The sequence below is a fragment of the Theropithecus gelada genome, chromosome 1 (genome assembly GCF_003255815.1).
Source record: "Theropithecus gelada isolate Dixy chromosome 1, Tgel_1.0, whole genome shotgun sequence".
Classification (NCBI taxonomy): Eukaryota; Metazoa; Chordata; class Mammalia; order Primates; family Cercopithecidae; genus Theropithecus; species Theropithecus gelada.
In genome coordinates, this window is record NC_037668.1 from 32365728 (window position 1) to 32386078 (window position 20351).

At 55.1% G+C, this 20351-nt stretch overlaps 2 protein-coding genes across 2 annotated transcripts in view; one reads left to right on the forward strand and one right to left on the reverse strand.

The window, feature by feature from the left end:
* WRAP73 (WD repeat containing, antisense to TP73) overlaps positions 1-1210 on the reverse strand; it is a 20608-nt gene extending 19398 nt beyond the window's left edge. The window contains exon 1 of the mRNA XM_025402383.1: positions 1033-1210. Coding sequence (XP_025258168.1) covers positions 1033-1101 — 69 coding nt within the window. The 5' untranslated portion in view covers positions 1102-1210. The remainder of the gene's footprint in view (positions 1-1032) is intronic.
* Positions 1211-3693: 2483 nt separating this feature from the next.
* Positions 3694-20351, forward strand: part of TP73 (tumor protein p73) — an 82531-nt gene continuing 65873 nt past the window's right edge. Inside the window, exon 1 of the mRNA XM_025402343.1 lies at positions 3694-3764. The gene's annotated coding sequence lies outside the window, so the exon portion shown is untranslated. The remainder of the gene's footprint in view (positions 3765-20351) is intronic.

Sequence of the window (20351 nt, forward strand, 5' to 3'; positions counted from 1 at the left end):
GCACTCCAGCCTGGGCGACAGAGCAAGACTCCGTCTCAAAAAAAAAAAAAAAAAAAAAAAAAAAAAAAAAAAAAAAAAAAAAAAAGAAAAATATACCAAGGCTGAGGTGCCATTTAAACTGATGAGGTTTTCTGTTTTGTAGCTGATGATATTTTATGTGATTTGGAATAAAACCTCCATGAAGAGGTAAAAACGTAATTTGAGAGTTAAACTCTCAAAGGCTAGACAGAGCACAGGACTGTCAGGGGAGGCAAAACCTGAAAAAGCATCCTGACGCATCAGTCAGTTAGCAGAGGTGGTGGATAAAGAAAATGAATCCCACTTTTTAGGAGGCATGTTTTTTCTTAGTGGCTTTCCAATGCCAATTATCCCCCTTCTGAGGACATATGTACTCGGCATCTGGGTTATCCCCCTCTTCTGAGGATATACACTACTAGGCATCCAGGTACATACACTGTATGTTTTGAAGTTATGTTTAAAAGTTATAGCTCTGTGATTTAAGCACCTTTCTGCCACCCATGGAACAAAGACCTCAAATCCCAGCCATGAGGACAACTGTTTCCCTACCTGGGGATAGGGTACTAGCATTTAAATCATTTATTCGGCACGTGGTAGAGGAGAAGAGAATTAGAGGGGAAGTAGAGATGACAAAGTAGCCACACCACTTACCAGTTTACAGGCAACAGAATGATCAATTTGCCTTTGTGACAAAATAACAACAAAGAGCCGACATCTCCTATACCCTCACCTGTGTGCAGTCGGCACTGCAGATAACCACCTTTCCAAGGGCACCTCCCCAGACCCCCCACCTGCCTAGGGTATCTTCCTGGGTCCCGCACCTGTCTGGGGCACCTGCTCAGGCCCTGCACCTGCCCCGGGTACCTGCCCGGGCCCTGCACCTGTTCGGGCACCGCACCTGCAGGATCCCCGAGCTGCCTCCACCCCTGGGCCACGCGGCCGCCCCCGGCCCTGCCCGCCGGGGACGCTGGCACCGAGGATGTCCTGCCCGCGGCCCAGGTCCCCGCCGCTCACCAGGTACTTGCCGTCCGGGGAGAACTTGCAGAGCAAGCTGGAGAGCTTGAATACCTCGGAGAAGTTCATGGCCGCCGCCTGCCGCGGGCGCCACCCTGCGCCCGAAAACCCGCGGGACCCCTGGACGCGCTGGAGTCCGCAACCGCCTCCGCCGGCCTCCGAGGCCGGAAGTCAGAAAGTGGAAGTGAGCTGCAGCCTATCAGCGCCGCAGGGGGCCGCGCAGCATTGTGGGGCTTGTAGTTCTCGTACCGCAGGGCTGTAAGGGAAACGCCCACGTTTCTTCCGACCCGGGCTTTCTGACCAGAGAACCTTACCTCAAGGCCGGGAGGCCTTGGGGTCCTCTCCAGCTAGGGCTGCGGATAAAAATGTAGAAAGCATAGTAAAATCTGAATTTCAGATTAACAGCAAATCGCTTTCTAGTTATAGGTATGTTCCTAAATATTGCACAGAACATGCTAATACGGAAAAATTACTCGCTAATCTGAAATTCAAATTTAATTGGGCGAGCTGTGTGTCTGCGTGTGTATACACATGCATATATATTTATATTTATAAGTAAATGTATGTTTATATGTAAATATATGTTTGCATACAAATATATCTTTAATACGTAATACGGTGTCTGTCGCACATATATTATATCGTGTATGTAATGTATAAGTATTTATTTCGTTTGCTTGGGGTTTTGTTTGCTTTTGCTGAGTCCGGCCCCGCTACCTGCCCCCTGGCCCTTGCCTCACGCTCCAGTGCCACTGAGATCAAGGAGAGAACGAATTTGCGGCTGACTGGGCGGAGCGAGCGCGTGGATCGCGGGCACCGCCAGTGCCTCACCCGCGCGCATCTGGGCTGGCACCGGGCGAAGAATTGTGCGGGTCCGGGACCTGGGGGCCCAGCTGCAGCCGCCCCAGGCACCGGAGAGCGAGCTCCTGCGCGGGCGAGCGGTCCGCAGGTCTCGCAGGCTCAAGGCCGTGCCTCGTCCTCTCCCCTACTCCGGACCCCGGTCCTCTTGCCTAGACAGTGGCCCCTCCACCCCTGGCTCCCGCAGGCCGCTAGTAGTCCGCGCCAGGCCCCGCCGGCGCCTCTAGGGCCCCCCAGACGCACAGACCCTGTCATCCCCGCCTGGCCCTGGGTTCTGGGAGCTGAGAGCCGGCCAGGGTCTTGCTCGCACCTCCGGGCGCCCAGCCTCGGGTCTGTTCCCCGCGGACGCCCCAACCTCCCCGGGGCAATGGATGGCGGTGCGCGCGCGTCCTACTCTGGCGGTGCCGGCCTTTTCTATTCCCTACTGGACCCAAACCCCTGCATGGGATTCGTCTTTGTGTCCCCACCCCGTGCGCCCAGCGAACAGTGGGTGAGCCATAAAGATGTGCGGAAGTCAGCCGGACCCTCCCGGTCAGGCGCGGACCTGCTGCGGCCAGAGAACCCAGTCTGCACCAGCCCGGCTAGCTCGAGACGCCTAGGGCTTCACTGACGCCACCTTCCAAGACGTGGGGGTAACCATGGGCAGAGGGCATCGGTTCGGAGCCAGATCACGGGCCCCGTAAGCATCAGACCATAAACAGCGCCGCCACTGAGAGCCGCTCGGAACTCGCCCAGCATGTCCGGTCCCCTAGCCAGGGCCTGGTGTACGTGGTCTAGGGCCCTGGAAGCCCCAGTGGCCTAGGAGGAGCAGGCAAGCGGGACGGCGTGTGCCGCCGGCCGGGAGGGAGTCTCGGCCTGACCTAGCGCGGGTCTGGTGCGCGCAGAGAGCAACTCCAAGCGCACCGACGCCCGCGAGCTCCTTCCAAACACCGGAGGGGATCCAGAGCCCGAGCCCACAGGCGGCGGCCGGGGGAGGGAGCAGGGTGCTGGCCGCCGCCCGGTAGTGTTCGCGTCCTGGGTGACCCCTGGAAGGACATGGGGCCCAAACTCCGGCTGGGGTTGGGAGAGCAGCCCCCAGAGGGTCTCCGCGGGATCCTCTGCCGGGCGGGACCGCGGCTCCACAGGCGGAGTGGGTGGCAAGCCCTGCTTGGCGGACTGCAGCCGTTCCCCTCCTCCCGGCCCTGGGGCGGCGCCCCTCACCCCTGTTCCCCGCCCCTCACCCCTGTTCCCCGCCGGCCACATCCCCTGCCCCCTGGATTCCAAGCGCCCCGCGCGCCGAGGGGCCCAGCGCCAGTGGCGGCGGCCCGGAGAGAATCCGGGTGTTGGGAAAGATGGGCCGTCTGGGGGACAGCAGGGAGTCCGGGGGAAACGCAGGCGTCGGGCGCAGAGTCGGCACCGGCGTCCCCAGCCCAGCCGAAGGTCGTGGTCGGGTCTGGCCCGCGGGAGGGGCCCTGGCGCCTGACCTGCTTCGGCCCTGAGTGGGCGGCCTCGCCGGGCTCGGCAGGGGCGACGCGCGCCAAACGGCGGCGGGAAGGAGGCGGGGCAGAGCGCGCCCGGGACCCCGACTCGGACGCGGCCATCTGGGGAGGCGGAGCGCCGGGAGGAGACCTTGGCCCCGCCGCGACTCGGTGGCCCGCGCTGCCTTCCCGCGCGCCGGGCTAAAAAGGCGCTAACGCCGGCGGCCGCCTACTCCCCGCGGCGCCTCCCCTCCCCGCGCCCATATAACCCGCCTAGGGGCCGGGCCGCCCGCCCTGCCTCCCCGCCCGCGCACCCGCCCCGAGGCCTGTGCTCCCGCGAAGGGGACGCAGCGAAGCCGGGGCCCGCGCCAGGCCGGCCGGGACGGACGCCGATGCCCGGAGCTGCGACGGCTGCAGGTAGGAGGGCCGGGGCCGGGGCGCGGTTCGGCTCGGCAGGCAGGAGCTGGAGCGCAGGGCTGGGCAGGCACCTGGGCTCGCAGCTCCGAAGCTGGGAGGTGAGGGGAGGACGATCGGGGACGAGCTGGGGCAAGGCGACACAGGGGCTCCCTCGGAGTTGGATCGGCCCCTGGGACTTGGCGCTCGCGAGGGGCTGAAGCGGCCAGAGTCGAGACTGCGAGGAGATGCGGGTCCTGCCCTCAGCTCCGGCCGCCTTTGGCGCCAAAGACAGCCCCGCAGGGGTTCCGGGAGGGCCCTCCTCCTGCTGTCCCCTCTCCACCCCGGGCTCCGAGGGCCGTTGGCAGGGTAACTCCGGGAAGAGGCAGGGGTGCGGGGCGCGGGTGCAGGTGGAAATCGCCAGCAAGCTCCTCCCCGCCCCCGCGCTCCCTCCGACCTGCAGGGCTGTGCCAATCCCGAGGCCTTAGTTCCCCCGAGGAGCCAGAGCCAGGCCCTCCCTGGACAGGGAGAAGGATCTGGGCGGGGGCCTTGACCCAGGGAGTTGGTTACTAAGCAGTTTCGATGGTTTTCCGAGGGACAGCTCCCTGTGGCCCTGAGTTTGTCAGTCGAGGGCTCCTGACCTGTCGCGGGATCGGTCCCAGGTAGAGAAAGCTCGGGAAGAAACGGTCCGGGCCGGCCTGGAGGGAGACACCTCCCGCCCCCTTAGCTCCTGGGCCGCCGCCTCCTGCAGCCCCTGCCTCTCCCGCTGCTGCTTGGACTGGGGGAGCGATGATTACCTTCATTCAGCTTGTATTTTGGTCTGGACACTAGGAAATAAGCCCACGTAGTATGCACATGTCTGCTACATAAACAGGGGACAGGTAGACCATCTTCAGCTAGCAAGGGTGCAGGGAAACGCATTGCACCCCAAACTTCTGACCAGAGGTCATTTGCTTCCGAAGGTGCTGCCATCTGTTTATCCACTGTCTGGAGGTTTGGAAATGGTTCAGGCTCATTAACACAATGCTTTGGTTTGTGTTGTTTTGTTTTTTGTTGCTGTCGTTGCTGTTTATTTGTTCAGGCTTAGCTCTGGGGGAGGAGAAAACAAAACGCATGGCCTCTAGCGCTTACTGAGCGCTGAGCCACCCCTCTTTGGATTTATTCGGGAAAAGATTAAAAAGCATTGCATTAAGAACAGGACATGGTGTTTGAAATGTTGCCATATATGAATGTATGCATTACGTATGTAGTTTTTAAAATAAGATAAAAAGTTGGCTGGGCACAGTGGCTCACGCCTGTCATCCCTGCACTTTGGGAGGCTGAGGTGGGTGGATCACCTGAGGTCAGGAGTTCGAGACTAGCCTGGCCAACATGGTGAAACCCAGTCTCTACTTAAAATACAAAAATTAGCTGAGCGTGGTGGCAGGCACCTGTACTCCCAGCTACTCAGGAGGCTGAGGCACAAGAATTGCTTGAACCTGGGATGGAGAGGTTGCAACGAGCTGATACCACGCCACTGCACTCCAGCCTGGGCAACAGAGCAAGACTCTGTCTCAAAAAATAAGATAAAATGGCCGGGCGTGGTGGCTCACACCTGTAATCCCAGCACTTTGGGAGGCCGAGGCGGGTGGATCACGAGGTCAGGAGATCGAGACCATCCTGGCAAACACGGTGAAACCCCGTCTCTATTAAAAATACAAAAAATTAGCCGGGTGTGGTGGTGGGCACCTATAGTCCCAGCTACTCGGGAGGCTGAGGCAGGAAAATGGTGTGAACCCGGGAGGCGAAGCTTGCGGTGAGCCAAGATCCCGCCACTGCACTCTAGCCTGGGCGAAAGAGCGAGACGCCGTCTCAAAAAAAAAAAAAAAAAAAAAGATAAAATAAGATGAAAAGTTGGTGCCAGAGGCTGCAGTGTGGCAGCTGCCTGTTGTCAGTCAGGGGTTGCCTGGGGTGAGTAGAAGGAGGGCCTGAGCAGGGCTTGTCTGTGCACCGCAGCCGCCCGAGAACGGCCAGGGATGTGAGCCCTGCCTTGCAGTCATTCTTGTGAAGGCTACGGTGAACAGATAGCTGTCTCCGAATCCCGAAGGCCAGTCCCATGGAGAAGCTGGTCTGGCACAGTGGTTAAGGGAGTAGTGTGGAAGTCAGAATGCTGGGGTTCAAATCTCCCCTTCCCTATTTACTCCAGCAAGTCACTTAACCACTTGGAGCCTCAGGTTACCCATCTGCAGAGTAGGGTAATAGTTCCTGCCTCAGAGGGCCTCAGAGGCTTGGAGAACAGTCAGTGAGGTGCCATCCGAAGGGCTTGGGAGAGTGCCTGGCACCAGCTCGGTGTCCCCAGCTGGGACCCATATGATGGCTTTGGGTCCCAGGCTCTGTTCCAGAGCTGGGAGAGCTAGGAGCCCTGGGGAGAGACCCGGCTCTTTAGTAGCTGGTAGCTATCTCCAGGGCAGGAGGGATGGCAGCAAGGCAGGCATCTGCCTGAGGCATGGGTGGAGGCCGATGGCATCTGTCAGAAGTATGCACTGGGGCAAGGATGCCTGGTTTCGTATTTATTTATAGGGCATGCCCCACCCAGGTCCAAGAATGGATTGATAACACTGAGCACATGTGAAAGGCATAGCTCAAGTAGAGAGAAGAGAAGAGGCTGAGGTCCGAGAGAGGAGCCACACACCCACTCGAGAACGTGGACGAGGCCCTGCCCTCGCCCAACAGCGGTGTTAACCCTGAAATTCCGAGCACACCAAAGTAACATCGCAACACGGTGAACCTTGGGTTTGCAAAAAGTCAGAAAAAGTCTTCAAAACATCCTTTAAGGCCGGGCACGGTGGCCCACACCTGGAATCCCAGCACTTTGGGAGGCCGAGGTGGGTGGATCACGAGGTCAGGAGATCAAGACCATCCTGGCTAATACCGTGAAACCCCGTCTCTACTAAAAATACAAAAAAAATTAGCCGGGTGTGGTGGCGGGTGCCTGTAGTCCCAGCTACTTGGGAGGCTGAGGCAGGAGAATGGCATGAACTCGGGAGGCAGAGCTTGCAGTGAGCCGAGATCGCACCACTGCACTCCAGCCTGGGTGACAGAGTGAGGCTCCGTCTAAAAAAAAAAAAAATCCCTCTGCTCATTGGCGTTTGAGTTAAGACAGCTTATACCAAAGTGGGCTCGGATGGACATACGCATGTGCTCACAGACTTCCTGCCTGCCCTCTGCCTGACCACTCTGTGCTCAGTATTTCTTTGCAGGCTGAACACTCGCTCATCCAAAGTGCTTTCTTTTCCTGGACAAGCTGCACATCAGAGACCCAAAGAAGAAAATGATAATCCAGCTCAACTCTTGTTTTTGAATGTCTGTAATAACTCACATTTAGCCCATGGTGGCTGTGAGCTGGTACGTGGCTAAAACGTTTACATTTTTTCCCTATAATCCCCACAATAGCCCGTTGAGGTTATACTATAATTATGCCCATTTACAGATGAGGAAACTGAGGCTTCAACTGGCTATTCTACTTGCACAAGGTCACACAGCTGCAAAGTATGGGAGTGAGGACTCCAGCTATGACCATGAAGCTGGGCCTGGGGCTGCCAAACCATCCTTCACCTGAGTCTGCCATTGGCTCAGGCCCACTGCAAATACAAGACACGTCCCCCAGACACCTAGAACCGTGGAACATTCATCCCAGAAGGGCCCTTCCAGACCATCCAAGCCAGGGGTAGAGAGTCCAAGGTGCTGTGAGCCTGGATGGGGAAAAACGGCACCTTGTATTAACTTCAAATTTCAGCATTTCCTCCAGTTTTGAATGTAGTCAGCAAACTAGTCATAGCAGTACCTGTGACCTCACCAGCAGGAACCATTGATATTTTCACGGTGTCTGGTGACTGCTGCAGCATCTTAAAAAGTGGTTCGTGCTTGTTGCTCAGTTACAATTACGGCGGTGATTAGATCTGCTCTCAGGCTTATGACTTAATGTATGAACAAAGAAACACACATACAATCACCTCCCAATTTTGCTTTTTAAATATTAGGGTCACTTTTTTAGTTTTCTCAGGCTGCCGTTACAAATGACCACAAAGTAAGTGGCTGGAAACAATGGAGAGTGTTTGTCTCACAGTTGTGGAGGCAGGAAATCTGAAGCCAGGTGGGGGCTGGGTCGGGTTCCCTCGGAGGCTTTGAGAGGGGGCTGCCTCCCTCCTAGGATCTGGGGGGCTGCCGGCCATCCTGTGGTTCCCGGGCGTGCAGATGTACCATCCAGTCTCTGCCACCGTCTAACCATGGCCTTCTCCTCTGTGTCCCTGTATGTCTCTCCATTTCTGTCCCTTAGATGGACACCTGTCCTTGGATCGGGGGCCTACCTGGAAAATGCAGAATGATCTTATCTTGAGACCTTTACCTAAGTGGCATCTGCAAAGACCCTGATTTCAAATAACATCACATTCTGAGGCTCGTTCCAGGAGGCTGCATCCAACCCACTAGAGCGGCTGAATTTCAGTAACTCGCCATCCTGTGTATTTTGTTTCATGTATTTAAAACATTCTCCCAGACAAGGCGTCTGAGATTCCCCAGGCTGCCAGAGGGGCCATGGTGCAAATAGGGAAGAAGCCAGGTCTAAGCCACGCCCGTCTTTTTAGGAAGAGGATCAGGAACCCGGACACTGAAGGTCAGGGTTGGGCACAGCCGAAGATGGGCAGCCCCCCTCTCCCCCAGCACCTCCTGCCTGGCGCCTCCTCCACAGCCTCTGCATCCTGGAAAACAGGCCGTTCCACGCACTCCAGCAGCTCCTCTACCTGGGAACTGCTTGGGCCATATAGCCCCCAGTTAGGGAGAGAAACCAGACACATACTGAACAAGAAGCCCCCCCAGGAGAGGTGAGACCTGGGCCCCAGCCCTGGACCTGGCCGTGGGTACTACAGAGGGTCAGGGGGCATCGGTCTGCACTGAAGGGTCTGGAGAGGCACCTCTCAGGGAGTTGGGACAGAGAGGAGACGCCGTCCCAGTGGTGACCTCCAATGAGGCCTGGAGAGACCAGATGGCAGGAAGGGCCTTGCTGGGGCCAGAGTGAGGGCACAGAAGGCAGGTCTCATGGAGCAGGGACCATGGAGGGGACATGGGGGACACTAGATGGACAGTGGCCGGAATCAGGTTCCCCAAAGAGCAAGCTGTGGAGAGGGGAAAGTTGCCTCCCTCTTCCCAACTGGATTCTTAGACTGCCAATAAACGATTGACAAAAGTCAGACGCACAAGAGACAACAGTTTTAAGGCTGTACCTACGCCTGGAAGTGCCATAAAAACAGGAGACTCAGCAGTAGCCAGATGGGAGCAGTGCAGATGTCCGTCCTCAGCGACAGAAAGGAAAGGGGGCCTGGGCTTCTGGGGAGCGGTGGAGACAAACGAGGAGAGGGTGAGGGAGGAAACATCTGGGTATAAAGGCTGCCTCGTGGTGAAGCTATCAGTCTCTTGGTGAGAAAATGTGTCCTGGCGCGGCTCTCTTCCTGGCGCACATATCATTACTAACGAAAATGTCCTTTATAGATGTCAATTTCCTTTAGAAAAGAGAGTTTTACGCTTTATTTTAGGGAGTTGAGCTTTTCTCTGTTGGCTGGTTCTCAGTTTCTTTTAGCTCAAAGTAATCAACATGTCAACATGGCATATTTTGGGGTGGCATATTCTGGTTTCCTACAGTCATATTTTTGGGTGACGTATTCTGGTCTCCTACAGTCACATTTTGGTGTGGCATATTCTGGTCTCTTACAGTCATATTTTGGGGTGATGTGTCCTGAGTCCCATTGTTTCCTAGTCTGAAACTTCCCCTAGGCCGGGCGCGGTGGCTCAAGCCTGTAATCCCAGCACTTTGGGAGGCCGAGACGGGCGGATCACGAGGTCAGGAGATCGAGACCATCCTGGCTAACACGGTGAAACCCCGTCTCTATTAAGAAATACAAAAAACTAGCCGGGCGAGGTGGCGGGCGCCTGTAGTCCCAGCTACTCGGGAGGCTGAGGCAGGAGAATGGCGTGAACCCGGGAGGCGGAGCTTGCAGTAAGCTGAGATCCGGCCACTGCACTCCAGTCTGGGCGACAGAGCGAGACTCCGTCTCAAAAAAAAAAAAAAAAAAAAAGAAACTTCCCCAAGCAGCTCCATGGTACAGAAACTGGGTTGGTGTGTTGTCTCGTAATGCTTTGAAGAGGCATTTCTTAAACACAAAAGAAAAAAAATGCTAATCATTGGAGCTGACTAAAAACTCGTTTCTGGGTGTGGAGGCTGTGGCAGGGCCGGTTTGTAGATCCTGGGCTCCGAGCGTCCTCTGCGGTTTGGTCTCTGGTGATGTCTGGGAGGCCCACACAGCAACAGGCATGAGGACCCTTCACACCTGGGCTTCGTGCTCATCTCACTGATGTTTATTTCAAGTCGTCCAGCTTCAGTTTGCAGGATTTCTGGGCAAAGGGCAGTTTTGTTCTTCATGATTCCAATAAGAAGGGTGGGAGAAAATTGAAAGTGTTAATTTGGAGAGTTGCAGCAAGATACTGAAGGAAACTAGAAACATCAGGAACCAGTCCAGTTTATAGACATCAATAGATAACAAAACCCCAAAGAAATTAAACAGGATGAGAATCTAATATGGGGCACACAATATGGCTTTCTACTGAAATATATGTTCTCTCTACATCACCTCTCTTTCTACTAAAAATAATCTCAGTAAGATTATTATTATTATTATTATTGAGATGGAGTTTCACTCTGTCGCTCAAGGCTAGAGTGTAGTGGCACGATCTCGGCTCACTGCAACCTCTGCCTCCCGGGTTTAAGTGATTCTCCTGCCTCAACCTCCTGAGTAGCTGGGGTTACAGGCACGCACCACCACGGCCAGCTAATGTTTGTATTTTTATTATTTTTTTAAGTAGAGACAGGGTTTTGATATGTTGACCAGGCTGGTCTTGAACTCCTGACCTTACAGGATCCACCCACCTTGGCCTCCCAAAGTGGCTCACTCAGAGAAGCTTAATCATCCCCTCATATTTTACAGTGCTCCTATGCAAATTTAGTTGATCAAATAAGCCCAATTTATTTAATATCTTTTTATTTTATTTAACAAAATTTTCCCTTTAACATTGGCAAAATAATCTATCTTTTTATAAGGAGAGAAAAGAATCCTTTTGAGATATTCCAGGGAAATCCCAAACGTTAATTCGGGGTCAAAAAGACTTAATTTAGAGTGTGATTTTGGAAAGTTGTCAAAATGTCAAAAGGTTTAAAGCACTTGATTAAATGGAATCCCAGGTCATCATGAAATAATATTTAATTCTCATGTAATCAAAGTAACAATGAAATATTCAAAGAGAAATGCAGAAAGTTAGATAGTTTAAAATAATCTTAGATCTGGCCGGGCGCGTTGGGTCACGCCTGTAATTCCAGCCCTTTGAGAGGCCGACGCCAGCAGATGGCTTGAGCCCAGGAGTTCGAGACCAGCCTGGGCAACATGGTAAAGCCCTGTCTCTACAAAAACTACAAAAATTAGCCAGGCATGGTGGCGCATGCCTGTAATCTCAGCCACTCAGGAAGCTGAGATAGGAGGATCCCTTGAGCCCAGGGAGATTCATGCCACAGTGAGCTGAGATCGCACCACTATACTCCAGCCTGAGCAACAACAAAGGGTAAATACACACACACATTTTATATATATAAATATACACATAATAAATCTATGTATTATATACACACACACACTCTGTGTGTGTGTGTGTGTGTGTGTGTGTATATATATATATATATATATATTTTTTTTTTTTTTTAAATTAGCTGGGTGTGGTGGTGCTCGCCTGTCTCCCAGCTACTCAGGAGGTTGAGTCGAGGCTGCGATGAACTATGATTGTACCATGCACTCTAGCCTGGGTAACAGAGTGAGACCCTGTCTCAAAAAAAAAAAAAAAAAAAGAACTAGTTCACACCCATGTTTCCTCCTGCTGCCCCAAATTACCGCTCTCCTTGAGCAGCCCCTGANTGGCCTCAGGGTCCACCTGGCTGGTGCCCACCGGCCGGACCGGGACCTGGTTGTTTGAGGGACAGGGGAGCAGCCTTGCTCCAGTGTGGGTCCTCCCTGACTGTGAGACGGTTGGGGAACAGGGGTTGTTGAGTCTGCGGGAGGCCTTGGCTGGGCCAAAGAGAGGGGTCTGTCTTCTGCACAAAACCCAGCCACTCTTGCCAGATGCAGTCAGGCTATGAAGGGAAGTTGTGCGCCCTCTTTAGAGGCAGGTGATTCCTGTGAATCCAATGACCCAGATAAGGTGCACGATTTAGCGGGTAGGGCAACTCACCGTCCTCTCTTTGTGGTCCTTGCCGTTTGCACCGTGCGCAATGCAGGGTGGAGTCAGCCCGCAAATTACAGGCGAGAGGCTCTGCAGTTATTGTCAGTTAAACAGGAGATGCAAACTCCGAGCTAGTTAATGAGCTGCGGTCTACCATGTTCACGATTCGGTGCATGTCTCTCCTTCCTGCTATCACAGTCTTTGCCAGCTGCCATCATGACCACCAACCAGTCCCCTCATGATCGCACGAGTCTCCTGTCATGTTTTCTTCTGGAGTGAGGCTCCAGCTTGCTTCTGGGTTCTTAATTTTTGATCAGGGACAGCTCCTTGACTAATTATTTGGCAGTAATGAGGGAGGACAGTCGAGTTGTGAAAGTCCCCCCAAGCTTTTAGAAGGAAGCTGCAAATTAAAACACGAGGTATTGGTAAACAGGATGCTAACTGGATTAATATGAAAATGATGAATTCTGATAAAAATAGCAAAATACACCGTTGTAAGATTGAGGCCAATAGAACTCCAAGAACGTTGTCTAATGTTCCACTGGTTGATCTGATATTTGAAAGTATTAGAATAACAGGAAGAGTCTATTCTTGGCCATGAAGCGTACAAGACTTATGCAAAACAGAACTTTAAAACCAGAAGGACTTGATATGAGTGGGATTATGTAAATCATTCATATTCTGAAGTTTCATAACTCTCTGATCCCTGGATCCTTTGGATCCTTTGGTTTGTCTCTCTCTCTTTTTTTTTTTTTTTTTTTTTTTTTTTTTGAGACGGAGTCTCGCTCTGTCGCCCAGGGTGGAGTGCAGTGGCGTGATCTTGGCTCACTGCAAGTTCCGCCTCCCGGGTTCACGCCATTCTCCTGCCTCAGCCTCCCGAGTAGCTGGGACTACAGGTGCCCACCACCTCACCCGGCTAGTTTTTTTGTATTTTTAGTAGAGACGGGGTTTCACTGTGTTAGCCAGGATGGTCTTGATCTCCTGACCTCGTGATCCACCCACCTCAGCCTCCCAAAGTGCTGGGATTACAGGCGTGAGCCACCGTGCCCGGCCTCTCTTTTTTTAGACAGAGTCTCACTCTGCCACCAGGCTGGAGTGCAGTGGTGTGATTTCGGCTCACTGAAACCTCCACCTCCCAGGTTCAAGCAATTCTCCTGCCTCAGCCTCCTGAGTGGCTGGGACTACAGGTGTGAACCACCATGCCCAGCCTTTTTTTTTTTTTTTTTTTTTTTTAAAAGAGACAGAATCACCAGGCGTGGTGGCTCACACCTGTAATCCCAGCACTTTGGGAGGCCAAGACACGTGGATCACCAGGTCAAGGGTTCGAGACCAACCTGGCCAACATATAGTGAAACTCCGTCTCTACTAAAAATATAAAAATTAGCTGGGTGTGGTGGCAGATGCCTACAATCCCAGCTGCTTGGGAGGCTGAAGCAGGAGAATCACTTGAACCCAGGAGGCAGAGGTTGCAGTGGGCCGAGATCGTGCCATTGCACTCCAGCCTGGGCAACAAGAGCAAAACTCCATCTCAAAAAAAAAAAAAAAAGACACAGAATCTGCGTCTGCAGCCTCGGCTGGTGTGCAACGGTGCAGTCACGGCTGACCACCACAGCCTCCAACTGCTGGGCTCAGGCCACCATCCTCTTGCCTGTGTCCTGAGTAGCTGTGACCACAGGCGCACACCACCACATCCAGTTATTTTTTGTTGTTTCTTACTTTTTGAGACAGGGTCTGGCTGTGTCTCCCACACTGACGAATGTAAAATCTTAAATGGTGCCTGGTGCAGAGTAAGCTGTGTGTTGGGTGGGGCATAGCTTACGGGTCACAGTGACAGTTTCACTTCTGTGCATGCCCTCAAGAACTCATTGTTGCATACAGGCGGCTGCTGGCAAATACTGAAGAGTTGTGGGGAGAAAGGAAGGGGTCTGACGGTGAAGGTGGGTACGTGGGCAGGGGACTTTTAATGGCCCCTCTGCTGGCTCCCTCCCCGCCACCACCTGCCCACCTCCCTGGCCTTGGCTTCGGGCTACGGTGCCCTTTGACCTCAGAGAGGTCTGTCCTGTGTGTCTCACTGAGCAGGAACAGACTGTCCCAGAAGCCCTTCAGCTCAGAAATGGGTAAGCATTGGTGGTAGGGATGGTGCCCATCTGAGCAGACGCAACTCGGTGCCGTGTGGGTGTCTCTCCTGGGGCAGCTTTGAGACTGACCCCCAAACAGAGGGCTCAGAAAACATGTTTTTCTTTTTTTCTTTTTTTTTTTTTTTTGAGACGAAGTCTTGCTCTGTCACCCGGGCTGGAGTGCAGTGGCCGGATCTCAGCTCACTGCAAGCTCTGCCTTCCGAGTTCACGCCATTCTCCTGCCTCAGCCTCCCGAGTAGCTGGGACTACAGGCGCCCACCACCTCGCCCGGCTAATGTTTTGTATTTTTAGTAGAGACGGGGTTTCACCGTGTTAGCCAGGATGGTCTCGATCTCCTGACCTCGTGATCCGCCCATCTCGGCCTCCCAAAGTGCTGGGATTACAGGCTTGAGCCACCGCGCCCGGCCACATGTTTTTCAATGAGGGACATTTATGGCTGGCGAAAAAAGTGGCTCCCCAAAGGTCTTCGTGTCCTAATCCCCAGAACCGTGTCTATGTTATTTCCCACGGCAAAGGGGACTGTGATTCAGCTATGTTGAGATGGGGAGCCCATCCGGCAGGATCCAGGTGGGTCCAGTGGCATCAGGGGGCCCCACAAGAGGGGTCAGAGAAGGAGCTGATGATGGAGGCAGAGGTTGGAGGGATGCATTTCAGAGATGGAGGAAAGGGTCACGTACCAAGGAATGCCAGCAGCCTCCTGAAGCCGGAGGGGATGGGGAGGTAGGGATTGTCCCAGGGCCTCCAGAACCGGGAGAAGACGGGGAAGTAGGGATTCTCCTAGGGCCCCCCAAAGACAGGAAGAGGGGAAAGGAAAATGTATTCTCCCAGGGTCTCCAGATGCAGCCACCCACAGCTTAGTTTTAGCTCCCTGGGACCCATCTCGGACTCTGACCTACAGAACTGTAAGAGTGTAAATTTGTCTCGTTCTGTGCTGCTCACTGTGTGGTCACTGGTTACAGCAGCTGTGGAAAACAGACAGTGCTCACATCTGCACAGTCCCCTCCCCAGCTCTTGCCTGATAGGAATAAACAAGGGCGGCCGGGCACGATGGCTCACACCTGTAATCCCAGCACTTTGGGAGGCCGAGTCGGGCGGATCATGAGGTCAGAAGATCGAGACCATCCTGGCCCAAATGGTGAAACCCCGTCTCTACTAAAAATACAAAGAATTAGCCAGGCGTGGTGGTGCATGCTGGTATTCCCAGCTACTCGGGAGGCTGAGGCAGGAGAATCACTGAAGAATCATTGAAGCTTGGAGGCAGAGGTTGCCGTGAGCCGAGATCGCGCCACTGCACTCCAGCCTGGTGACTGAGTGAGACTGTCTCAAAAAAAAAAAAAAAAGAGAGACAGAGAGAGAAATAAACAAGGGCTTGCCCTGTAGTTCACATCTGGACCACCCAGCTTAAAATAGGGTAGGAGAGTTAGGGAATAGCTTTTCGACCCTTGTGTTACGGTGCACAGGTGTGCAAAAATTCTCCTTGAACTCCCCCTTGAGTGTCCCCCCAGAGCCCATGGCCACTGTCACTCTGTGTTAGTTGCTCTTCAGACCAGGGAACAGACTTGGCCGTGGCTGTGGGCAGGGTCCAGCTGCTATCACTCCTCCTGTCACCCACCCACCTTCTGTCCCCAACAAGGATGTTGAGAGGAGCCAGGCACCAACCTCGCTGGATGTGGGTCTTTCCCCTCACTTTCCTATGAACTGGGGGTGGGGGAGGAGGGGTGCGTGCTAGGAAGTCACCGCAGCCGAGGAACCCAGATTGGTGCACTTGAGAATGAACCATGAACACACTTCCCAGTGAGTCACCTGGCTGCAATGAGGGGCCATCTCCCCAAAGGGAGCCAACATCCATGAGTAGCGGTCACACACACATCCGTGCAGCACGTAGGCAGAAATGCACTGACTTTCCATGACTCATACATCCCCCGTTGCGCTGTATCTCACGGATGCACACACTACACACAGACACACCGCTCCGCAGCAATGTGCCCGCATTCAGCACGTGTCCCCCAGGGCAGTGGGAGTCGGGGAGCCTCAGCTGCCACGCTGCCACTTCACCTGGAACAGCCACTGATCTGAGAGCCACTTTCCCAAGTGCACAACCTGCTGTGTTCCTGCTGTGTGGGGGGCACAGATGCAGGTCCTCCCCTGCCTGCCCAGAAAGCGGAGAAAAGCACCAGGCATCCCTCGGGACTGTGCCAACAAGAGACGCCAGCCCCTTGGTCCCTGGGCGGGGCGGTGTGAGCTGTGCACATGACCCAGCAAAGCTGCCTGCACCTGCAGGGTTTCTGCTCAGACGGAATTTGGTTCTAGGCCTGTTCCAGGGCCCCCAGGCAATGGGGACATCCTTGCAAGAGAGGTTTCCCAAGCTGGAGTTTCGTGGCATTTGATTAGTCTCCTGTGGCTGCTATGACCAATTACACACACTTAGTGGCTTATAGCAATCAAGGTTTATCTTCTTTTGGTTCTGGAGCTTAGATACCTGAGGTCAGGCTCGCTGGGCTGAGATCAAGGTGTGGTGGAGCTGCCTGCACTCCCTCTGGAGGCCCTGGGGAGAGCCTGTTCCTTGCCTTCTCTAGGCTTAGAGGCCGCCTGCATCCCTCACCTTTGGCCCCTTCCTCCATCTTTGAAGCCAGCAACGTGGCGCCTTCTCTCCTCCCTGTCCTTGCTCCTCCCTCTTATACGGACACAGTGGTTACATCAGGCCATTTGGAAGATCCCGAGTCATCTCTCCGTCTTGAGATCCGTACCTTCATCCTGTCGGCCAAGTCCCTTTCGTCCTGTCCGCTCCGTGCTGCTGCATTGGGCGGGGGAGGAAGGTGGCACAGTGGCAGCAATACACATTCCTTTCTCCAGAATTGGGGCAGGGCTCCTCAAAATCCTCTGACCAGCGTTAAAGATTCAGAATTTGATATTATGGCTGCATATAATGTTGAATTATCTGAACTTGCTGCACGTACGTGTGTGTGTGTGTGTGTGTGTGTGTGTGTGTGTTGTTGGTAGGACCAAAACAGTTGATTATCAGCCATTTCATGGTTTTACCTAATATTTTGAGAGAGGTTCTTACCTGCTGGAAGCATGTACTGGCGTATTACCGATGAGATGGTCTCACAGGTGGAATTTGCTGTGAAATGCCCCAGGAAACAAAAAGCCGCAGGTCAGAGTGACGAGAACTGGGGACGGGCGGATGCGTTCCTGGGCCGTTCCCTTTAGTTCTGAGTGTGCTTGGAAGTGTCCACAATGAGGAGTAGAAACCAGTGCAAAGCTGGGTGGAGACAGCCCTGTCCTGGCTGCCCTGAGCTCTGCCCTGTCGGTCGCCTTGAGGAGGGTCGGGGGGAGCAGGGGTGCAGGGTGGCGCGTGCATGCCGGGTGGCGGGCAGCAGCAGGCCCATCTCCAGCCCCAGGGCTCCAGGCCATGCTCCGCCCCCAGCTGCCCTGCAGCTCCAGGCCAGCCACGCTGCCGCCTAGTTTCGCAGCTCCAATGTCATCACCTAGGTGACGGGGACGCTGCTGCCACCGCCCGCCTGCGGGAGCCAGGAGCCAGCCGAGGGCCACTTCCACCTGGCCCCACCGACCCTCCGGGGCCCAGGCTCAGCCAAGGTAGGCTTGGGCTTGGCTCGCCCTCCTCTCAGCCTGAGTCGGGGGGAGTCTCCTTGCCACCGTGGGTGCACTGGCTCCAGGGGCCCACCCTGGGGTGCACAGAGCCCCTTCCTACTGCCTCCCAGGAGGCAGCCAGGAAACGGTACTGTTCAGGCCAGGGTTGGGAGGCCTTGCCCATGGTTCTCCTGATGGGACAAGCCACAGCTCTGGGGAGCCATCTGCCCCAAGTGGCACATCAGGGCTCCTCGTGTGACCCTGGGCTGGGGGGCAGAAGTGGCTCTGGTACTGCCACCTCCACCCCTTGGACCCGCCAGGAGCTCTTTCCACTTCCTGCCAAGGAGGCGCAGAGTGACTGCCCCAGCCTGGCACGTCCAGGGGCTTCCCGGCTGGGGGCCGCCATCCTCAGCCTCACACAGCTGATCCAGAGCCTCCCAGTTCTCCCCAGCCCCCTCACTCTCTTGTGGCCCTGGAGCCTCTCGAGCAACAGCAAGCCATGCCCTGGCCTCCCTGGCACTCACGCAGCTGCTCCCAAGCCTGACCCAGACCTGGATGGCAGGAAGGGGCTGGGCTTGTCCTGTTCCTTCTGCCTGGGTCCTGCTTCCAGGGCTGGACTCCCAGGCTGGGGAATCCTCAGGGACCCATCAAACTGGAGGACAGGGAAGGGGCTTGTGGGCATCTGCTGTGAGGGGGGCAGAGGGTGTACGTGGCAATGCCTATGGACACATACATGTGCACATATGTGAATAGGTGTGTGCGCGTGCCCGTGTGTGCAAGTGCGATGCTGGAGGTGAGACGGTGGGTAGGGAGACTGAGTGACCGGCTCCTCCCTGAAGTCTTGGGGGAATATCCGAGGGGCCAGGGCCTCTGGATCCTGTTCCCTTGGCTCTTAGCAAAGACTCCAGCCTGCCTCCTGGATGGACATGTGGCTCGGGGGCGAGACCGTGGGCTCTTCCTGGCTTGCTGTGTCGCTCTGGGTGCGTTTCACTCCACTCTGAGGATCTCTCTGCCCATCCTGAAGGCAGGGATGATGGGGCCAGGGGGACCACACCGGCACAGGCTTCTGGAATGCCGGTGTCATCTCCCTGGGGTCCCGCAGACTGAACTTACTCAAGAGCCCCATGTCCAGGTGGGGGATATACAGGAGCCCCTTAGAAGCAGGGAAGAATGCCAGGTGTGGTGGCTCACATCGGTAATCCTAGCACTCTGGGAGGCCGAGGTGGGTGGATCACCTGAGGTCAGGAGATCGAGAGCAACCTGGCCAACATGGTGAAACCCTGTTTCTACTAAAAATACAGAAATTAGCTGGGCATGATGGCGCCCAGCTATAATCCCAGCTACTGGGGAGGCCGAGTCAGGAGAATCATTTGAACCCGGAGGGCGGAGGTTGCAGTGAGCTGAGATTGTACCATTGTACTCCAGCCTGGGGGACAGAGCGAGACGCTATCTCAAAAAAAAAAAAAAGAAAAAGAAAAAGAAAAAGAAAAAGAAAAGTGAGGAGGAATGAGGAGGAAGTCAAGTAGTTTAACCCCACATGGTGCTTCTTCAGCAGTTACCCTGGTCCTGTCCTGACCTGACCTGCTGGGCTCCAGTAGCTCAAACCAACTCATTGATTCTGTCATCGCTTCTTCACGGAGCACCTACTGTGTGCCATGCGGATGCTGGGGCTGCAGTGCAGAGCACCTACTGTGTGCCATGCGGGTGCTGGGGCTGCAGTGCGGAGCACCGTGTGCCAGGCGGGTGCTGGGGCTGCAGAGCACAGCAGGCAGGGCTTGGTGGTCTGGCCCGCAAAGAGTCAGCAAGCAAATGTCTCCCCATGCGGTGGGTACTGAGAGAGAGGAGGTCTGGCAGGTCTGAGGGAGACCAGCGTCTCTTAAATGGGGGTGCAAGGGCCCTGAGAAGTGAGGCTTCCTGACAGCCATCCCTCGTGGGTGCCGTGTTGGTCAGAGTGGGGTCTGGCTGCATAGCCTCCCTCAGGGCTGGGCTGAGAGCACAGGTCGGCTGGCACTTATCCAGGTTTCGGGGTTCCAGGGCTCCAGCTGGAACTGCCTCAGGGATGGCCAGGAGTGGGCCTGTCCCTGGAGAGGCATGGGGTATGAGAGCCGGGAGTGCGGCAGGAGGCAGCCCCCTTAGACCTGGAGTAGCATGGAGGCTACGAGCCATGTGACCTAGGTGGCCATGTACCCTATCCAGCCCCAGGTTGCTGTTCCCGCCTCTCCCTGACCTACGGGCTGCCCAGGCTGCCCCTTGGCCGAGCTCCACCATGGCCAGCGCCCCTCCGTTCGCTTGTGAGTCTTACAAGATCACAGCCCTGCCCAGGGCCTTGACGGCTGTTGGGCTAACCCTGCCATCGTCTGGAGCCCCCTTCACGCTGGGGTCAAAGGCTAGGTTGTTGTCTGCCCTGCAGGAGCCGGGGCCTCCAGTGCCTGGCGGGAAGGTGGAGCTCACCAGAGCCCAGTCCAAGCCAGCCTTGGCGCTTCTGAGCTGTGTAGCCCTAGGCAGACTGCTCGCCCTCTCGGGGCCTCTGGGAACACCTGGAGACCTCCTCCTGAGTTCCTCTGAGGATTGAATGAGCTTGAAAATACGA